This window comes from Odontesthes bonariensis, chromosome 23 (assembly GCF_027942865.1).
Source record: "Odontesthes bonariensis isolate fOdoBon6 chromosome 23, fOdoBon6.hap1, whole genome shotgun sequence".
In the NCBI taxonomy this organism is placed as follows: Eukaryota; Metazoa; Chordata; class Actinopteri; order Atheriniformes; family Atherinopsidae; genus Odontesthes; species Odontesthes bonariensis.
Genome location: NC_134528.1, coordinates 17190053 through 17209316, shown reverse-complemented (window position 1 = coordinate 17209316; position 19264 = coordinate 17190053). Strand labels below are relative to the sequence as shown.

The 19264-nt window shown below is 42.8% G+C and overlaps 2 protein-coding genes across 4 annotated transcripts; one reads left to right on the top strand and one right to left on the bottom strand.

The window, feature by feature from the left end:
• Window positions 1–745: 745 nt before the first annotated feature.
• Window positions 746–7409, top strand: adprh (ADP-ribosylarginine hydrolase). The gene is made up of 8 exons (XM_075458363.1): window positions 746–1063; window positions 1457–1571; window positions 2640–2748; window positions 3082–3180; window positions 3266–3371; window positions 3984–4250; window positions 4643–4857; window positions 6733–7409. The coding sequence occupies exons 1-8, from the start codon at window positions 1056–1058 to the stop codon at window positions 6879–6881; spliced, it is 1068 nt and encodes a 355-aa protein (XP_075314478.1). The 5' UTR covers window positions 746–1055; the 3' UTR covers window positions 6882–7409.
• Window positions 7410–7429: 20 nt separating this feature from the next.
• On the bottom strand, window positions 7430–19083 carry LOC142374601 (ataxin-2-like protein). 3 transcript variants are annotated; one of them, XM_075458362.1, is made up of 24 exons: window positions 19001–19083; window positions 18355–18464; window positions 17481–17520; window positions 16959–17015; window positions 16150–16221; window positions 15829–15988; window positions 15231–15352; window positions 14964–15055; window positions 14223–14471; window positions 13303–13745; window positions 13105–13191; window positions 12884–12997; window positions 12474–12554; window positions 12237–12289; window positions 11320–11672; window positions 11155–11224; window positions 10292–10426; window positions 9990–10053; window positions 9658–9839; window positions 9395–9536; window positions 9157–9266; window positions 8522–8701; window positions 8204–8369; window positions 7430–8104 (listed from the first exon to the last, which is right to left on the bottom strand). In XM_075458362.1, the coding sequence occupies exons 2-24, from the start codon at window positions 18405–18407 to the stop codon at window positions 8055–8057; spliced, it is 3075 nt and encodes a 1024-aa protein (XP_075314477.1). In that variant the 5' UTR covers window positions 18408–18464; window positions 19001–19083; the 3' UTR covers window positions 7430–8054. The 3 variants fall into 3 exon arrangements, with proteins under 3 accessions (XP_075314477.1, XP_075314476.1, XP_075314475.1); XM_075458361.1 differs by having other exon boundaries at window positions 18858–19067; XM_075458360.1 differs by having other exon boundaries at window positions 18355–19067.
• Window positions 19084–19264: the final 181 nt, after the last annotated feature.

The window sequence follows — 19264 nt, the reverse complement described above, 5'->3', positions numbered from 1 at the left end:
CAACATCCCAAAGAGGTGGAAAAAAAACTAAACTTTTAGGTTATGTAACCTCCTAATACACAGACTTTGATTTTGAACACAATTTGAACTTCTCCTTGCCATTTGGTTTAAATAAGATAAATAATATATAATAATAAATAAGATAAAACTCAAGCTCTGACTTTAAGTAGTTTTTGAGGCCAAAAAAACCCCGTCCTCATATAAAGAATGCAGGGCTTGTGGATGGAAATAACCTCATTCAAAGTGCCATTATTTATTGGCTACTGACTGACTCATAGTACCATACAACATTCATCTTCTTTAATGAACTTTTGAGGGTGCCTACTGTTATATTTTATACCTCCACTCAACTATTTCTCTAAGACATGTTAATTTCAACTCTACCATTTCTTCCACACCTCACTTTTAAGAGGAAGTTTCACGCAGTGGTCAATAACATTTCTTTAATTAAATAAAACAAAGGAGATGGTGGCTCGTGCCCAGCTGCACCTTCTCGGTGGCAGGCAACTGGTCATAGTGTTGTACAGTCAGGGATTTTATTTGTGTGAGTAGTTAAAAAAAAAAAAAAAAAAAAAGCTCCACCAAATAGGGATTTTTTCCCCCGCCATGACTTCTCGTGGTTTCAGTCAAATAAATGTACAGTATCTATCTTTCACCGTTCAGACAGAAATCTGTATGGCGCATGTATGATGTGGGAATTGCGCGTCTGGTCTGGCAGATCGCGAGTGATTACAGCGCCGTTGGGGAAACATTTGACATTTGTTACACGTCCCCATCGTGCCAACCGAGGAACAGCCGCCTGAGCTAGGGTTACCGCTGGGTCTTTTTTTAGCCTGTTCCTTTTAGGGGGCGTCTGGTGCGGAAAGTGGCGTGTAATCCCATAAAGTCGTTCCTGTTTTGCAGGTCTTTTTAATGTGAAACTGAGCCACTGAGTGACGCGAAGTAGTCCGGAATAGTCAACGGCGTTTGTGCGGCCGTTTGGTTCGCAGCCCCGGTGTTTACTAAACCGAGTTCCCCCCCTAGTGAAGACTGACGGCAGGGAAGGACGCGCTGCAATGAACCGGTGAGGCTGCCGCTGTATGAGGGAACAATTACCTGCGAGTTCCATTGGTTTTTTTTCAAATGAAGCCAGAGATCAACATTTTATCTTTAGGTCATCTCACTCACATGTTAAGTATAACAGACCAGAATACAAATACGATGCCAACATGCATGCAGAACTTGGTTATAGTAACCTTCTGTCGGTAGTACTGCTATTTGCTTGATGCATTTCCCTAAAGAGAAGATATATTTTCACCCAAATAAGACAAGAAGGATAATATTAGATAATTAGATCAATGATTAGATCAATTTTGTAAAATGTTTGCAAAGCAGCATCCTCTCATGTTCTACTGAAGGTCTAAGAGGACATTACAAAGTATAACCTGCCACCAATCCAGTCTCCCTGTCCAAGCAGATCCGCTACACTGGAGCACTACAAGGCAGCCATGGTGCTCAGTGGTGCTGGTGATGCTCTGGGCTACAGGAATCAATTGTGGGAGTACAATGAATCTGGACCAGCTATTCACCAGGTCGGTGGGCTAATGCCACAGAGTGGGGCTTCTTGTTTTTACTAGATGGATGACAAAGATGAGGACATTTCAGTGTCACGCATCTTGAATTTGACAGCGGCAACACGTTAGGAAAATAAAAGTTGCAAAGGGCCTATAAAATTGATGGGCAAGGCGCCAAAAAACATCTGCGCAAATCGTGGAATATTTTTCATTATAATGTTCATCAATGGGAAGTTGTGAGGACTTAAAATATTCCATCATCTACAGTCCATGAATAAAGTCATCAGAGAATCTGGAGACATCTCTGTGTACACGGGATGGGGCTGAGAATCAGTTTTGCATGCCCACAGTCTTGGGGCATAAAAAACAGGCATGATTCTGTCAGGGAAATCACTGCATGGACTCCAGAGCATTTCCAGAAGTCACTGTCTGTGGACACGGTTCGCCCTGCCGTCCACAAATGCAAATTAAAGCTCTATCATGCAGAGAAGAAGCCATATGTAAACATGATCAAGAAGCGCTGCCATCTTCTCTGGGTCAAAGCTCATTTTAAATGGACTGAGGCAAAGTGGGAAACTGTTCTGTGGTCAGATGAATCTAAATTTTTAATTCTGTTTGGAAATCATGGACATCCTGTCCTCTGGATGAAAGAGGAGGAGAAGAAGGAGATCCCGCTTGTTCAGAAGCCTGCATCTGATGGTTCGAAGGTGCATTCGTGTCTATTGAACTGGAAACTTGCACATCTGGAAAGGCACCATCAGATGCTCAAAGGTATATACAGGTTTTAGAGCAACATATGCTCCCACCCAGTCGACATCTTTCTCAGGGAAGGCCTTGCATATTTCAGGAGAACAATTCTAAACCACATAGTTGAGGCCTGTTGCTGCCATCAAATTCAAGACGAGCTTCTTTTACTCCAGAAATGTTTCACGTCCAACATCTGATGTGTTCCATTGTGAATAAAATTGGCGTAGGAGACTTGCAAATTATTGATTTGTTTTCATTCATATTTTACACAATGCTCCAACTTCTTGTGAGTCGGGGTTGCAGCTTGAATGTTTTTCCTCATCCTCTCTGGCTGTGCAGGAGCTGCAGGAGCTCGGTGGCCTGAAGAACATCAAGGTTGAGCTTCCCGATTGGCCGGTGAGCGATGACACAGTTCTGCATCTGGCAACGGCTGAAGGACTGGCAACTGGTGAGGTCAAAATCCCTCTGAACCCACGTGTTTTCTGTAGTTTCCACCCCTGCTTCGCTTGTTATGTTTCAAATGAGGATTTGATTGGATTGATCAGACCTTATCAGGACACAACACATCACACCCTCCTCCTCAACAGCGCCAGCTAAAGGTTAATTCTAATTTCCAGTCACGCCTTGATTTGCTGCTCTATTATGGCTCTACACAAGTGCAAAGACGGAGACGGAAATTCAACTTGACCTTTACTGTGATAAGGCAAACAACCTGCTCTGTACACGATTAGTTTCATCTTGAAAGTCTGCAGTTTGAACATGTTGTCGTCTCCCTTCGCAGGGAAGAAGGGGGAGGAGCTCCTGCATGAGGTGGCTGCTCGTTACGTGGAGGGAATGAAAGACATGGATGGGAGGAAACCAGGGCCTTCAAGTATTCTGGGTAAGTGTTCATTTGGAAATCGTACCATGTCTGCTGCTCCCAGTGATGTAACTGCAATTTGCACGTCTGTTTTTTTTTTTTTTAGGCATTTCCCAGCTGAAGCCAGGAGAGGAAGGGGGGTACAGAGTGCCATATAACCCCGAGGGGACAGGCTGTGGAGCAGCCATGAGGTCCATGTGTATTGGACTGAGGTTAGACACAAGAATGCATTTTTAATAGCTCCGTCGTATTTGTATGCAACTCAGTATATATGTGTGTGTGTGTATATGTTTTTTTATTTGTTTAGTGAATTAAAAAAATTTATAATTAATAATTACAATTACAATTTACAAATGGATGCAGATTCATCTGGAAAATATTGATACGCTGAGTTTGTATTTTTTTAACACTCGGTGCTTAGGAGTCAGTGCACCCGTCTGTTGTTTTATGACGTGATGTCATCAGTCTTCCCCAGGAATTTGGTTTGCGTCTATCAGCGGATGTTTTCAGCAACATGAAATGTACATGTCAATGTGGTGCGTTTCATCAGAGATAAACCCAATCTGTCAAACACACCCTTTCAAACAGACTCAGAGAGAAGCAGTTGTGGCAGATGGGACGTCAGCTGGCAACAGAGATTATCACAGTCATCCATACTGGTTGAGGTCACTAGGTTACTTTAAAGGAGCTGTACCAATTTATCAAAACAATAACAAAGTTATAAAAAAGATTTAATGAAAAAAAATCAGTCAAAAGATGTGAGACAGCTCTAGTATCCTCAATACTAAACACTAATAAAGACTTAAATATTTCATCCACACCAGGTATCCGAAGCCTGACCAGTTGTTGTCACTGGTTGCCGTTGCTGTGGAGACAGGCCGGATGACCCACCCACACCCCACCGGTTTCCTGGGCGCTGTAGCAGCAGCCCTTTTCACCTCATATGCCGTCCAGCACAGACCAATCACCACTTGGGGTCTGGGCCTGATCAACGAAGCCTGCCCAATAGCGAAGATGTTTGTTCGGGGTCGTGAGTTTGCTGTGGAGGAAACCGAGAAAGATTGGGACTACTTCTATGACAAGTGGCAGTGGTATGTGCTGCTGAAATCAGCCTGTTCAAGGTCGTCTTAAACTACTTAAATATATCGGTTTGCAACATCAGCAGCTCTCACGGCCAGTTCAAGCATCAAGGTAAACAGATGGTGACACGACATTGTTGGGAAATGTCCATCGTCAGGTTCGCACCTCATTTGTATTCTAGCCCACAGCCTCTAATGGAGAGATAAGACTGATGGACAAATTGATAACTTACCTGTCAATTTAAATCAATATTTTGATGGCCTCCAGGTCAATTAGGTTAATAGTGGTTATTTGAAGAAAAATAAATTAAAGGTTTTTGTGTGTTGAACAGCTTGTAATCTGCACTGGCAGGAAACAAATGTCGCAGCCTACATAAAATAAGACATCTTACCTCTGTTCACAGGTACCTGGATGTGAGGGGCATCTCTTGTGGAGTGGGACCTGTTATTTGGCCCTCCGCCTATGGCCCAGCTGAGAGGGATGAGGACTACAAGACCTTCAGTCTGTCTGGCTGGGCAGGACGCAGCGGACACGACGCTCCAATGATAGCGCTGGATGCCTTGCTGGGGTCAGGCTCAGACTGGGAGGAGCTGATGAGCAGAGCTGGTTTCCATGGAGGTCAGTCGTTCTTTGGTATCCCTTCCTAATGTGACCTTTAAAGGGGAACTCCGGGGCATTTGAAGCGCAATCCCATTGCTAGAGGTTGTCAAATACTGATAGTAGGACACAGACCGGTGCAAATCTGCGCTCCCTGTGTGGAGATCGCGCTGTTCGCTCAGCCTGTCATGCGAGGCTAATACGTGGTGGCTAAGGGGCAAGCGCTAACCCTTCCACGTAAAACAACAACTTGCACACTGCAGAAACGTCACACCACTTTATAAACCATCCGACAATAAAGTCACAAGCCTTACCATCAAAACCATATGCATGGTTCTCACATTACTGGCATGGGGACGTTACAAAACAACTTTATAAACAGCATGTAACTCACCGGTTAGTTGTACGCTCGCGCATGTGAAAGCCCAAAAGAGTCGATGGAGAATAATCCCATATACAAAACAATTATCTTCTCTAGAAAAACTGCGTTCAAGTATTTAAAACATTACAACAATATTACTGGGCATGTATTGTTGTAATGTTTTAAATACTTGAACGCAGTTTTTCTAGAGAAGATAATTGTTTTGTATATGTGATTATCGTCCATTGACTGTTTTGGGCTTTCACATGCGCGAGCCTACAACCAGCCGGTAAGTGACATGCTGTTTATAAAGTTGTTTTGTAACGTCCCCATGCCAGTAATGTGAGAACCATGCATATGGGTTTGATGGTAAGGCTTGTGACTTTATTGTCGGATGGTTTATAAAGTGGTGTGACGTTTCTGCAGTGTGCAAGTTGTTGTTTTACGTGGAAGGGTTAGCAGTTGCCCCTTAGCCACCACGTATTAGCCTCGCATGACAGGCTGCGCGAACAGCGCGATCTCCACACAGGGAGCGCAGATTTGCACCGGTCTGTGTCCTACTATCAGTATTTGACAACCTCTAGCAATGGGATTGCGCTTCAAATGCCCCGGAGTTCCCCTTTAAGGGAAGTATTGTCTTCATTTTAAAAGGTCACTAAGGGTTCTCCATCTTCAGCCTAGTTCATGCTTTAGTGTTAAGCGCTAACAATGTTGTGAATGTGCCTCATGATTTAAATGTTCAAATTGGGCTAAATAAAATGTTTATTGAGCTCAGCTACAATCAAACCACACAAAGCAATGGTCTGAGTCCAGTTGTGGAGACAGCTGCAAGCACACAACAAATTGGTGGCGATACAGATGTTGTTATCACGCTGACTCATCTAGACACAAAGTGTAACACCTCCATTAACTGGATCTCCTCTCACTGTCATGAGAACTGATTTGCAGATTTGGCATAAATGAAACATGAAGCTAAGAGGTATGCAGGCTCACTAATGGCCGTAGAAATAACTGCCGGACATGATTGACAACCCAACATCAGCACGGATCGAGGCCAGAAAATTTGTCTTTGTTATGAGTTTAAATATGCTTCTGCTAAGACCACTCATTCATCCTCAGAGTTAATAAATAACTACTGGGTAACGAAGGAGAGAGCAACTTGCATTCGATGAACAGAGATGTCCAGAGTCGAGTTTTAATATGCCAAAACTGATGCCGAAAAGTGTTGAGATTTTTGGTGTAATTAGTTTAAGGCCTCCAGCTTTAACACCGTAATTTTACATCTTTATATTTTCATTATACATCAATATTTGGAGTACCTTTTCCTATCCCAAAAAGATAACATGATAAATGTTGAAACTATTTGAATAAACTTGGGGTTTGATTTTTTTCCCCCCCATCTAACAAAGGCCTGTGGTCCTCTGTTCATCAACAAATCCAAACCTTTTCCTCTTGTGAGCTTTGGTCAGTGTGACTCTCAGGTATGTTAATTACACCGGCAGTACTCATTCCGTCGTCTCTCCATTCCTGACCAGGGGACAGCGACAGCACTGCAGTGATCGCCTGCTGCATTTGGGGTCTCCTTTATGGCACCGCAGGGGTTCCAGAAGGCAACTACTGCAATCTGGAGTACCGGGACCGACTGGAGCGTTGTGCCGAACAGCTCTACGCCCTGTCACATTGATAAGGCAGCGACAACCTGCAGCCCAGACCACGTGTGCCCGAACATGTTGCTGCGAAGGGAAACTAGGACACTGACGTAAAACTAACAGGCACACTCAGTAGTGCATTGATCTGTAGTGCTGTCATTGAGCAACAGAGTGTGTTGTTATACTTGCCTGAAGGGGCAACGCTGTCCCACTAACCCAAAGAGTCATTTCTGCCACAACAAGGACAGTGTGACTCCTGAAGATGGCAGTCGGGCTGTGTGCAGGGGTCCCCCTAGCGAATGTTTTCTAACAACACAGAGCTGTTTCACCGAGCAGATGAGACTAAAAGCCAAAGTTCCCCCCCGGGAGGTAATTACTTAATTTTTTCAACCTGAGATAATGAATGCTCAGCGAGCTTCAAATTAAATGTGTTCTTGCAGAAGACTAATGAAAAATAAATATCTGTATCTCATTATGGCTGCTGAGTGTGTTCAAGCAGGAACGCTCGCTGCAATTATCCAGACAAGCACAATTAATGACGGAATAAACTTAAACCAACAAACCTTTGTAGTTGAGTTGAAAACTTTATTTTTTGGTCATTGTATTTTACTTTTTTTTTTTTTTTTTTGTCTTGTTCATTTTTTATTAATTAAATGTTCCTACAGGAGAGAAGAGGGGTAAAGGGGTGGTTTTAACTAATAGTTTAAAAATTATTTGCTAAAAGTCCCCTCTCGTCTTCACATTCTTCCTTTCATGCTGTATTCATGAGAATCCCACGACAGTCTTGAGTTTCCCATTTATGTTGTGGTACTTAGAAAACCTTGCAAGGCTAAAAACACATTTCTGGAAGATAAAGGGTCTGCTGCTGTTTTTCCATCTGTTTTTCACTCTCCCGCTGGTTCACCCAGCAAGGTTCCTTACGTCTCAAGAAATGGGAAGAAGTTGGGGGGAAAAGCTCGGCAGCCGGAGGGGATGGACGTCGCTGCTGTCCTCTCGTCTTCGTCATCATTAAAAAAAGGTCCTCCTTGTCTGGGACTGACACAGAGATTTGTACTGATGAACAACATTACAGCAGAACGATAAGGTGCCATGAGAATATCTTCTCTCCTCTGTATGATTCTGTCGGTTTATTATGAGTCATATTTTCCTGGGCCTAACGTCCAGCAGGTAAGGGAGGGGTGGGGGGGCAGTTTGGGAGGCAGAAGAATTTAGTTTCCAGGCTGATGGAATGAAGCAGGGTGTGTTTGTACCTGCATTGCTGTAAGAGAGGAGAATAATAAGACATTTAAAGCCCATACTTCAAGCAGACAGTTTAATTTGACTCAACGCAAACAGTTTTTTGCATTACTTCTCATACCTTGTGGGTGTCCTATGTAAAAGTGCTGGTGTGCTCCTTGCTGAGGTCCGTGCTGGGGGTGCTGGGGGACTCCCCCCGGACCCTGCTGAGGCTGTAACATCACTAACTGGGGTTGACCATGGCTACCTGAGTGGTGAGGACCTGACATAGCTCCTTGTACATGGGCCTGGTGGAGAAAATAGATGAACAAAATTTAGATCAGAACAAAAAGTGCAGTTTAAACAATGCTGCATGGTTACATTTAATGCCTCCCTATAAAGCACAATCTAACTAGAAGTACAATACTTATGCTTATAGAATAGATGAATAGAGCCATACCTGTGCTAGTTGCCCCAGGGGGTAAGAGGGTGGGATGCCCTGGTGGCTGTGAATGCTGTACCCCTGAATGGGGTAAGAGCCCTGTGGAGATGTGTGGCCTGGAGGCATGTTAGGTGGTGTTGGTGCCGACAAAGGACCTGAGTGGTATAAGGACTGAGGCTGTGGGCCCGACTGGGCGTTCTGAAAGAAGATATCAGACAGTTAAATAAACAATAGCTGTGTTTAATCCTGAGGGGTAGGCTGAGCTTATGCTTCCTCTCAAAAATAAAACCCAAACTAGTTTTGCAACTCCACTTATTTTGATGGAAGGAAGTCAAAATATCCTGAACAACATGGTGTATTTTTCAGTATTAGAAGTTAATTGCTGCCCGTTGGGTAATGCCAAAATCAACAATTGGCTTTAACTGATAGTTTTACTAATGAATAAATTCTGCATTGTGAGGTGTACAACATGAAACTGAAGCTTGGGATACTTATATAACTTATAAAATTATATTTACACAGAGAAAAATGGCATCAAGCAGGATGGAAATGTGAAACTGAAATGCGGGTCATCTGAATGAAAATGTGACAACATAACCATGCTGCACAGGCAGGGCTGAAACCTAGGCACATTCCTATTGGGGGTATTGTACCTGTCCTGGGCTGGGTGCAGCATGCTGGGGTGGGGGCTGGTTGCCTGTTGGGGTACTGGAGGGTTGAGGCTGATGAACTGCGCCCGAGTGATGGGAGAAAGACTGCGGAGCTACACAGAAAAGATCAATTGGGCAACAGATTCGACTTTCTTTGAAAAACTTGAAGTATGGAAGCAATATTTTTGTGATGTGTGACTGCTCACTCCATGCATTATATATTTAATCCATCATCACTCACCATAGATGCCTTGCTGTGGTCCTTGAGGTCCATCCCCCTGTGCAGGGAACTGTGGGCCTCCAGGTGGTCCAAGAGCTTGTGGGTGGGGACCACCACCTTGACCTATCATCCTGGCTCCACCTTGTAGCATGGAGTACATTGGCTGCAGGGCAGAAAAGAGAAACTTTAAAAAAAATCTTTCCATCTCAATATACTAAAGAGTTGCCCCTCATCATAAAATATACCCTTTAACTATTTAAAGCTTACAGCTTCGATTTTTTTACCTGTCCGGGGTAGGGTGTCATGGCCTGGATGACCTGCTGCTGGCTGTACTGCTGAGGGTTGTACTGAAGGTAGGACTGTGGGTAAGGGGACGCCACCAGAGGAGCCCCAGCTGCTGATGCAGCAGCTTGCAGTATTGGCTGTGCGGAGTTACCATGATCAGAGCGCGGACCCACTACTGAGCCTGGTGAGAGGAAGGAATTATGAAGACAACAGAAACCTGGAGGACAAAACATTATGTGCCACAAATGTATAATGTATGAAGATCATTCAATTGAAAATAGGAAATTAGAGGAGATCATGACACACAGCACGGGAGGAAGTCTGCATTTACCTTTGGTCCTGGGGTATTTTCCTTGGTTAATAGTGGACATGGTGTACTGGTACATGGGTGGAGGCTGAAAAAGAAAGGGTCAAAAGGTTAACCCAGGCAGAACTCATGCTAAATTGCCGTCAAAAAAATCTTCCAAGTAAAAACTCATAACGAGCATTATTATACTGATCAAAAACTGAAACAACATAGCAACTGAAGAATTTAAGTTTCTCATCAGAGACAGTAATTATATACCAACATCCCTGTAACAGTTGTGTTTTATGAAAGAAAAATTGACGTACGTTTAGTTGTTGCTAACATACCTGCACAGAGTGGATCTGTGAGACATACGAGAGGTAAGGAGTGTTGTAGATTGGCCCCTGCCCGCCTGGGTGCTGCAGGACCACTGGGCTTTGAGGAGTTGGCCGAGGGGGGGTGGGTGCAGTGTTGGGCTTTGTCTGTGTGATACAGAACACATTGTACATTAGAATCATACCATAAACCTTGTGTTTTGCCTTGTAAGATAATATACTACTACAATATATGGTGCATCAAAGGGATATTTTTTTTTTGGACTGAGTGGAGTACTCCTGAGCTGTCAGTGTCTTACCTGCCGTAGACAGCTGTCAGAGCGCTTTAAGTTTGGAAATCCAGAAGGTTTTCTGAAAGCTAAAAGCTTCCCAGTCACCACAGGAGCCCATTCTTTTGACATATAAAACTACTCGAACCTAAAAAGAGTCATATCCATTCGAGCGAGAGCTATATTGTCTATTTTTCCACCCTGTCACGTAAAACAGTTGATGGATGGGTCCACTGCCAGTGGGCGTGTTTGTGTTCTGGTGAGTTTGTCTTTTGAATGCAGATTTCTGCTCGCAGTGAATGAGTAATGAGCACAGTGAATATGCGCAGATACATTCAGCTCTCATATCAACACAATAAAGGGCCAGATCTACTTTTCTCAACATGTAAAGAAAACGTTTCACAGCAACCCCTCCCTCTTTTATGTCCAGCCAGGAGACCACATCTCCAGCAGAAAACCTTCCGCTGAGATGCGCTTGTGTGAAAAACAACTGCAGAAACAGTCTGGGCCAAATGGTCCTCACTATCATATGAAACAGCATCCATGTGTGAAACCTGCTTAGCATTATCAAATATCTATTTATTCTTTCCCATTACACTGACTTACCATGGGCATTTGAGGTTTGATGGGGTTGAACTCTTTAGCGTTCGGGTTCAGGGTTGATTTCTTTACTTGCCTAGAAGATAAAAATAATTGTTACATTCATGAATGGTGTGCAAGCAAAAAAAAAAAAACTGTTACCGATGAGAAATTATGTTCTTTTAAACTCACTCTGGTACACCCTCTGTTCGTTCCGTTGTCTCAGACTTGGCATCCTCACTTCCTGGGGTCCTTGCCGCCTGAGGGGTGGCTGGCGATTGCCTTTCTGAAAGAGGTGTTGTTGTGTTGGTGGCTGCAGTACTCGGTGTGGTTGCAGCATCCTTGGTTGCATCCTCAATGGAAGCTGATGAGAGTTGAGGCTGGGAAGGACTGGAAGCTGGAGGCTGAGGTTTGGGCTCTGAAGAAGGGTGAGCGTCTGATGGCGAGGGCTTGGCAGCGTTGGATTGGGCGACCTCACTGACTGAAGCAGGAGCTGCAGCTGCTGGAGAACTGGGAGAGCTAGAGCCGCCTCCGCTTGGCTGAAGCTGGAAGACAGAAACAAGTAAATGACAACAGTGACAATCAGAGATGAGAAATTTGGAAAACTGTGAGAAGCCCAGCTAATTACTTTATGATTTATTTATTATACTATAAGATTTATTATCTGTTCTCAGACTCCATTAGAAACTGGGAAAAGGGGCAATTAAATTAGCTGCTCCATCGGGATCAGTTTCAGAACTTCTTAAAACTTAAATGAGAAATTGATTTAAGACTATTTTATGCGACTTTGAATGAATGCAAAAACTAACTTTCCCTTACATTTATGCTTATATTTTCCTCTGTGTGAATAAAAACTAATACCACATGAAAGGAGCAAGACTGTAATCAGTTAACTCAGTTAAGATCTAAAAGATCTATTGCTACCGCGTAGGCCATCTCCCACTCAGAACCAAATAATGAATATAATTAGTCATAACTACATGAATGAGACAGGATTGAGGTTTCAAATGGAAATCTAAGTAATCGGTAATGTTTGTGTCTGACACAGCCTTCTGTTTGGTGATAATTTCCTCATTTCACACCTCACTGAAAGACATTTGCACTCTTACCCTAAATTCTTTGCCAAATTTCCGCAGCTCTTCAATCTGCGTCCTTTGCTGGACTGGGTGAGCCGGTAGAAGAGAGAGGGGGAAAAGTTACTTTAATAACACTCCAAACTAAGCAGTGCCAGGAACACAAAAACTGTGTAATTCTACACGAGCTGATTGTGCTCTCTTTGTATTCATTTGCCAAGTTAAGACTTTACATTCCAAGTATTCAACTTTTACTAGCTTGAGCACACAGACCTTTATTGCTTTTGCCATCCTCGGTGTTGCTCGCACTCTCCACAGAGCGTTCTTTTGCAGCTGCGCCAAGGATCACATTCACTGTAAAGAAAACACAAACTGAAAGTCAAATATTTGTGGCACATAATTTGAATCCTAGCCTTGAATGCATCTTGCCTACTTCTTCCAGGCCATCGTCTCATCAAAGTTTGGGTCTTTAAAGGAGACGGGTGGTTTTCAACTTTTATTTCAACTGTTTGCATACTTTTGCTATACAATAAAATAAAATAAATCCTGGATCGAGTACGACAATAAATTGACAATTTTAAAGACTGCCCATGTCCCAGCTCTAGTTCAAACTTTCTTGTAAATCCCTTCATAACTTTTTATTTGGGAGTAATCCAAACAAACAAATCTTGGTAAGAAAGTACCATCAACGGGAAAGAGAGGGGCGGGGCCAGATGTATTCTGAGTAGGCATGGAGACGGAAGAAGTGTCCAAATAAGGCGTGTCCTGGATAGATCCTGATTTAGGGGAACGAGCAGCTGCAGGCACATAAGTAAAGGAAAATTAGCTTTTTTGGCAAATTTCATCAATAATATCGGAGACAACCTGGAAACTGAAGTTGACCGAGTGTGAACGAAGACTGTACCTGCAGGCTGAGAGTGTGAGTTTGGAGTGCGGCTTGTCCTGCTGGACTGCGGCGGTCTTTGGGCTTTAGGAGATGTTCTAGCTGAGACTGAGGAGGGGAAAAAATAAAAAATAAAAATAAATAAATAAATAATAAATCAATATAAAAATTGGTCTAGGTGAGATACACACATGGGACAGCATTTAAGACAACACTTACCTCCATTAACAGGTCTGCCACCATCAGACATCGAGTGTGGGAGTGAGTGGGAATGAGAAACTGCATGTCCATGTGGGGCTGGGGAGCTGGCTGGGGACGTGGCAGTGGAAGCAGAAGCTGGGGTGGATGCTTGTCCGCCAGGAGAGGCAGGTGTGTATGGACTTGCAGGACCAGAGCCTGGGCTGGGGCTTCCCTGTGGGTGGTGGGGAGCACCTCGACCTGACAGAGGGCTGCTTCTCTCTGAAGGCGAGATCCCTGGCTGGGGTCCAGTAGCAGAGGGCAGTGGCGGTCTGGGGGATGAGGATGAGGAGGATGGAGGGGTGGAGCGGTAACCTCCACCGAGACGGTTGTGCGGTGAAGGGCCACCAGGACCTCTTTCGGCTCGCTCTCGTTCCCGATTCATCTCTCTCTGTCGTTGAGGTAATGGAATGTACTTGCCTTCCCTGACAGAGTAACAAAGTCCATCAAACACACACGGCTGACATAACTTATAAAACACTGTTAAAGCCAGCCACATTGAAAACTCAACTTGATCTGAGTGAAGTGAAAGTGTTCTGTCACTTGCTGTTGTGATAAAATCCAGAAAGAACTTTGAAACTAAAGTTTGAGGCTAGCATGAGTGCAAAGTTCACAACAAGTTGAAAAGGCTGGAATGTTGAGACAGACTGAAGAAAAAGTTCTAATGGTTGCAAACTTAATCTTAGTTTAAACCATCCACCTGTACAAGGCAGCTGCATTTCAAACCAGTGTGTGTTCAGCTGTGTATCATAAATTCTTGATTTAATAGAGACTGTCTACTAACTTTTCAAGTGCAAGGTGCCTTTAAGTATCGTTTCAGACCGCACAACAAAAAGTTGGTACATATCAAATGCAGGAGAATCACTACAACTATCCATCTCATCTCCATCACCCAGTCTCACCTGTTGCTGGCTCCAGGACTGTCTCGGCCTCTTTCCCGCTCTCTGTCACGGGGGCTCTCACGACCCCTCTCCCGATCGTTGCCATCCCTTGCTACAGCGCTGTACTTGTCCTCCTCACTTTTGCCCTCATCATTTTCCAGGCCCACGCGATGGCGATACTGGGGGCTTGATTCAATCTCACTGGCCAGACGAGCAGCGCGTGCCTCCCTTTGCCGAAAGTTCTCGGAGTTGCCTCTCTCTAATGGAACTCTATGGTAGCCAGAAAGAAAATTAGAGAACAGAAGAAGAAAAAGCAAAAAATATAATATATTTCATTTTTTAAATTGTTGAGGACATAATCAATGCCAATAACTGTATATGCATGCTCATGTCATCTGTGTCATACTGTTACAACTGTTCACACTCAAAAGGAGACAATGATGATTTTATCAATCCCAAACATTTGTGTTTAGGGAACCATTTTCTTTTGGTATAGTGTTTAGATTTAAAAATCAGATGGAACAATGACATACATGGACATTGCTATAATCAAAAACCATAATGTTGTAAAAAAAACATAAATAGATAAATAAATCACCATTTTGACTTGTAATCGACAATTCTTTCAAGTCTATCAGCCATCGGAGAAATCCCAAAATGACCAGTTGGATTAACAGAAAATAGAGAAGCCCATATAATTCTTATTCCATCAAATCCAAAAACAGGGTGTAAAACAGGACCAAATATTCAAAAATCACTTACGTATACATGGAGAGGCTGGAATCATATGTCGACGTGACGCCATATTTCACTTCATTGTAACGGAACATCTCATTGGCATCCCAACCATTAGACTGAGGAGATAAATGGGGAGATTAACGAGGTAGTAATGCCATCAGTGCAATAATATGAAGACAGATGATAAATTGTCTTTACAGAGTGGACATTACTATATCTGATCATTAAAAACTGTATTTTGGACTGTTTGATTGTAGCGTTTCTACTTTTTAATGTGAGAGAACAACTCACTGCATCATTTTCCAGATCATAACTCTCTCCATTGCTGTCTCCACCATCCCACTTCTGTAAAATCTTCTCTTTATGCTCTCCATTGATGCGGCTGGAGCTGATGGCTGTGTCTGTGAAGGTGTCTAAAAATCACACAGAAAAAGTCAAGACGTCATAAAAAGACCCAAGATTATGTCCTCTGAAAGGATTTGCCCACAGTCCACATTTGGGTCCAACTGCTGCTTTCTTTTAACCGGACTGCGGACGGGGGGGCAGTACGTCATATTACACTTCCATTCCCAAGAAAAACAAAGAGAAACTTCATACCAGTCAAGCCTGAATTACACTTAGTAAATTATATTCCCCTCATTGCTCAAACTAAATGGATGTTAATCATCAGTTGCAGCACTTGGAAAACTTTTTACTATGAATCAAGGACGCTCTAAGCATTTACACAATCTAATGCTCACTAATGCAAAATAAATAAATCATTTACAAATAAGTCATCACTCAGAAGAAACTGTCATCGTACGCTGTAAGCCTGTGAGGAACTTGTTTCTAACTTTATTGACCCAGTGTGCAGACAACACTATGGGTGCAGTCATGCATGTGTTTGTACCTCTGGTGGCATAGTTTAGGTCTACATCTCTGCAGATCATCGTAACCAGATCTGAGGGACTGAAGATCATGGTGTCAGTAATGTCCTCTCTCTTTGGTGGAGCCGAGGTTGAGCCTCCTTCCTCACTGTGTTTATGTACAGCATCCACGGCAACCTCGCACTAGCAGGCAGACACATCAGGAACAAAGGAGAAATTTGAGGACCGTGTGAACCTGCACTATAGATTTTAAACAACTAAATTAAAAGTCATATTGTGTGTTGACACAAATTTATTGATGCATGATTGTTTACAGTATGTCAACGATTGGATGCATGTCTTACCCGAGAACTCAGAGTCTTGAAAATGCCTTCAAATACGCTGCCATTTTTCACTCTTATGTCACACGTTGACCCCTGAAACAGAATCAATTTATCTCTTAACGTCATTTGACCAGAAATATTACCAACTGCTTTATAAATCAATGAAACATCCAAACTGTAAGTACATTGGTGGAATTACACAGCGTAATGAATAGACTGGTTTCTGTGCAACGTCATCTCAGGGGTGTGTGTGTGTGTGTGTGTGTGTGTGTGTGTGTGTGTGTGTGTGTGTGTGTACAATGAGGGTGCAGAAAGCAGTGCTCAGCCCAGTTTGTTTAGCAGAGCCAGACTCCTAAACAGAAATGACTACACAGTAAACTTTAACGGATGCCTAAAAAGGTGGATGGAAATTGTTCAAAGTTCTTTGCCTTGAGCAGAAGAAGACTGTTGAGCCCCAGATTTTCTTGTGGGAAAACAGTCAATGATATCCTCAATGATACTCATCAGGATCTGATTACATTGTTAGTCTAGACCGCAATGTTCCACTGTGTATAGCGGCAATAAGGAAATACTTAATTAATGTAATATACAATCTGCTTCTTCTTCCAGTCAGAAAAAAGGATTTTAACTAGCTATCACCTGCCTTATTCCACAATTTTTAGCCACTTTTAAACAAACAGCAGACCTTTAAAAATAGATTTTGCAAAACAGGTTGGTTGTGTCAAACCTCCCAACACTACTGTAATAACGAAAGAGGCTGATGCCAGCATTTTCTATAGAATAATCATGATTGTCTGGTAAGAATAGTGACAATCAGCCAAATGACTCACCACTACGGCTGTGAGGAAATGAAGCATTCTCGCATTGTTGTACACACCCTCAAATACCTATACAGGGGGAAACACATAAGTATATATCAAGACAGAGTTTCATAGAGACATGATGCAAAAGAAACTTAGTTGTGAAGAAATGTTTACCCCAGAGGTGAGAACATACAAGCTGTACTGGAGAAACATTTGAATACTCCCTTTAGTCAGCAGATCTGCTTATCCTGAAGCACTTGACTGAATACAAGTTTAACCAGTTAAAATGGTCTTTTGTCAGATTAATTTCTTGTTGTTACCATAAAGACTTCAGGCTGACTCTTAAACGCACACAATATTTCATGCTTCAGTATAATAATTTTTACATAAATTAGGTTTTGTACATAAAGGCTTAATACTTCCTTATTCCTTAATTTTTACTAAGACCAAAGAACAAAATGCTGACTTCTAGATAAAAATGTTTACTAAATAAGAACAAAATGTTCAGAGTTTGTTTGACGGCCCACTTTTCTGGTGTAGGATACTCACAGGAGATGACTGGAATGATGGCTTTGCAGATTGTCTATTCCTGCAAGAAACAGTGGCAATTTCTGTTGAAAGGCTGTTAAGTCAGTGTCATTCCACATGCACGCATACAGCATACAGACATTTAAAAAGTTAAAAAAAATAAAAATAAAACTTCCTTAAAAGACCTAAAAAAGCTCAACTTTTTCCTTCACAAAGATTTTTCCACTTTGTAGATTGTGGAGGTGCCAGGTTCTACATTTATATTGAAAGTAAAAGCACTAAATGTGGACACTTTTCTAAAGAGGAAAATCCTTGTGCCATTTAGTTTTTAACTTCACGTTTTCAATATGGTGACTCAGACCAATGTGGACGAGAAAATTTAATTTTCAACAAAGAATGCCCACGTGGAATTGTACCGCTGCTAGTTACATATAGGTGTACAAAACAAAGGGGAACGCTATATAGACGTGAGTAAACACAAACTTATCTCTAAGTTCGGGCAACAGATGAGCTCCATAAAACCCTGCAGTGTTATGTTCGTTATCAAGTTTTTCCAAAAAAAAGCGTCTATTTACAAATTAAAGACTATTTAGAACAACGTAAGTCTCTTCTTCAACAGAGAGGCCAGATAAACTTAATTTCGCCTTAAAGCTGATTTGCTGTCTTTAGCTTTCACCAACTTAGACCCACCTCACTGATTCGGCTGAGAACAAATAGACCGTTCTTGTTGGTCCATAGTTACTGTCCATCAAAAACAACTTAATCTCATTGGTTTACACAAGAGCTACTATTTCCCCAGTCACGCCCACTGGTAACATGGTCCTTTAACCGGTAGGCCTTGCACTCATATCGCAATCCCCGGATTGTCCTAACATGAGTACCCCCTTTTGCTTACCTCCCCGCCGGTGTCCTGCTGCCGCTGTTGATGCCGCTGACTGGAGAAGACATCCCGCCGGGGCCCGATGTTCCGTTTGACGCCTTTCTCCCGCCCGAGCCGGGTTGCTGCTGTTGTTTCAGCATTGCGAAACACAAGGCTTAGACAGTACCAAGTGTAAGCGAACTTATTAAAACTGATACCTCCAGAAGTCAAGCTGCTTTGAAAGCCAACTATCTTTAGCAATATCACCTGTGCTAAGGAGCGCAGAGCCGGTGTAACCTCAAAAAGACCGGCTACTTTAGCAAATGATCACCAGTCGCCTGTGGCCTAAAATCTTAATATAACGCTTCTCGTTAATTAAATTAAATGTTTTGTATAACTTATCAAATTTTACCAGACTATCTACTTTGCAACCAAAGAAATTAAGTCAAAACAAGCAACTAATTAAACGACATAAGTTTCCGTGTAAATATTTAGCAATAGCTGGCTAAGTTAGCATTAGCTTTGATCCTCAAGCTCACTTCGGGCGCTTTCCCTCCGGGATTTACTCTCTTCCCTCTTGCTTGTCGCCTTAACTCCGGCACCGCTGACTCTTTCGTTAAAAACTAAAGACCTGGCGTTATTGTCAGTTGCCTAAGGAGGTTGAAATTTTCAGGTTTCTTACTGAAAACCTGCTGCGGTCGGTCAACACCACCTTTCGGTAGGCTCACTTGACTCAATCCGCGCGCGGCTGACTGGAAACCGGCTGAAAGGGGGAGGGGGCGTTTGCGTGCGCGTACGTTTCTCACTGAGCAGTGAGCTCGCGTACATGGAATAAGTTGTGCATGAAATCGACATTTGATCGATGCTTTCACAAAAACAAGAGTAGATGATATCTGCTGTACACGTGGCAATAACTACACGCTGTACACACACACACACACACACA

What these genes read in the sequence shown, in the direction of transcription:
- LOC142374601 (XM_075458360.1), bottom strand. Translation starts at nt 18,479, where the DNA reads ATGCTGAAACAACAGCAGCAACCCGGCTCGGGCGGGAGAAAGGCGTCA. An exon ending in ATGATCTGGAAAATGATGCA is followed by an intron (nt 15,056 to 15,230) that starts GTGAGTTGTTCT and finishes TTATCTCCTCAG; the next exon opens with TCTAATGGTTGGGATGCCAA. An exon ending in AAAATACCCCAGGACCAAAG is followed by an intron (nt 9,840 to 9,989) that starts GTAAATGCAGAC and finishes TCCTCTCACCAG; the next exon opens with GCTCAGTAGTGGGTCCGCGC.
- adprh (XM_075458363.1), top strand. An exon ending in GGCTGAAGGACTGGCAACTG is followed by an intron (nt 2,749 to 3,081) that starts GTGAGGTCAAAA and finishes CTCCCTTCGCAG; the next exon opens with GGAAGAAGGGGGAGGAGCTC. An exon ending in TTCTATGACAAGTGGCAGTG is followed by an intron (nt 4,251 to 4,642) that starts GTATGTGCTGCT and finishes CTCTGTTCACAG; the next exon opens with GTACCTGGATGTGAGGGGCA.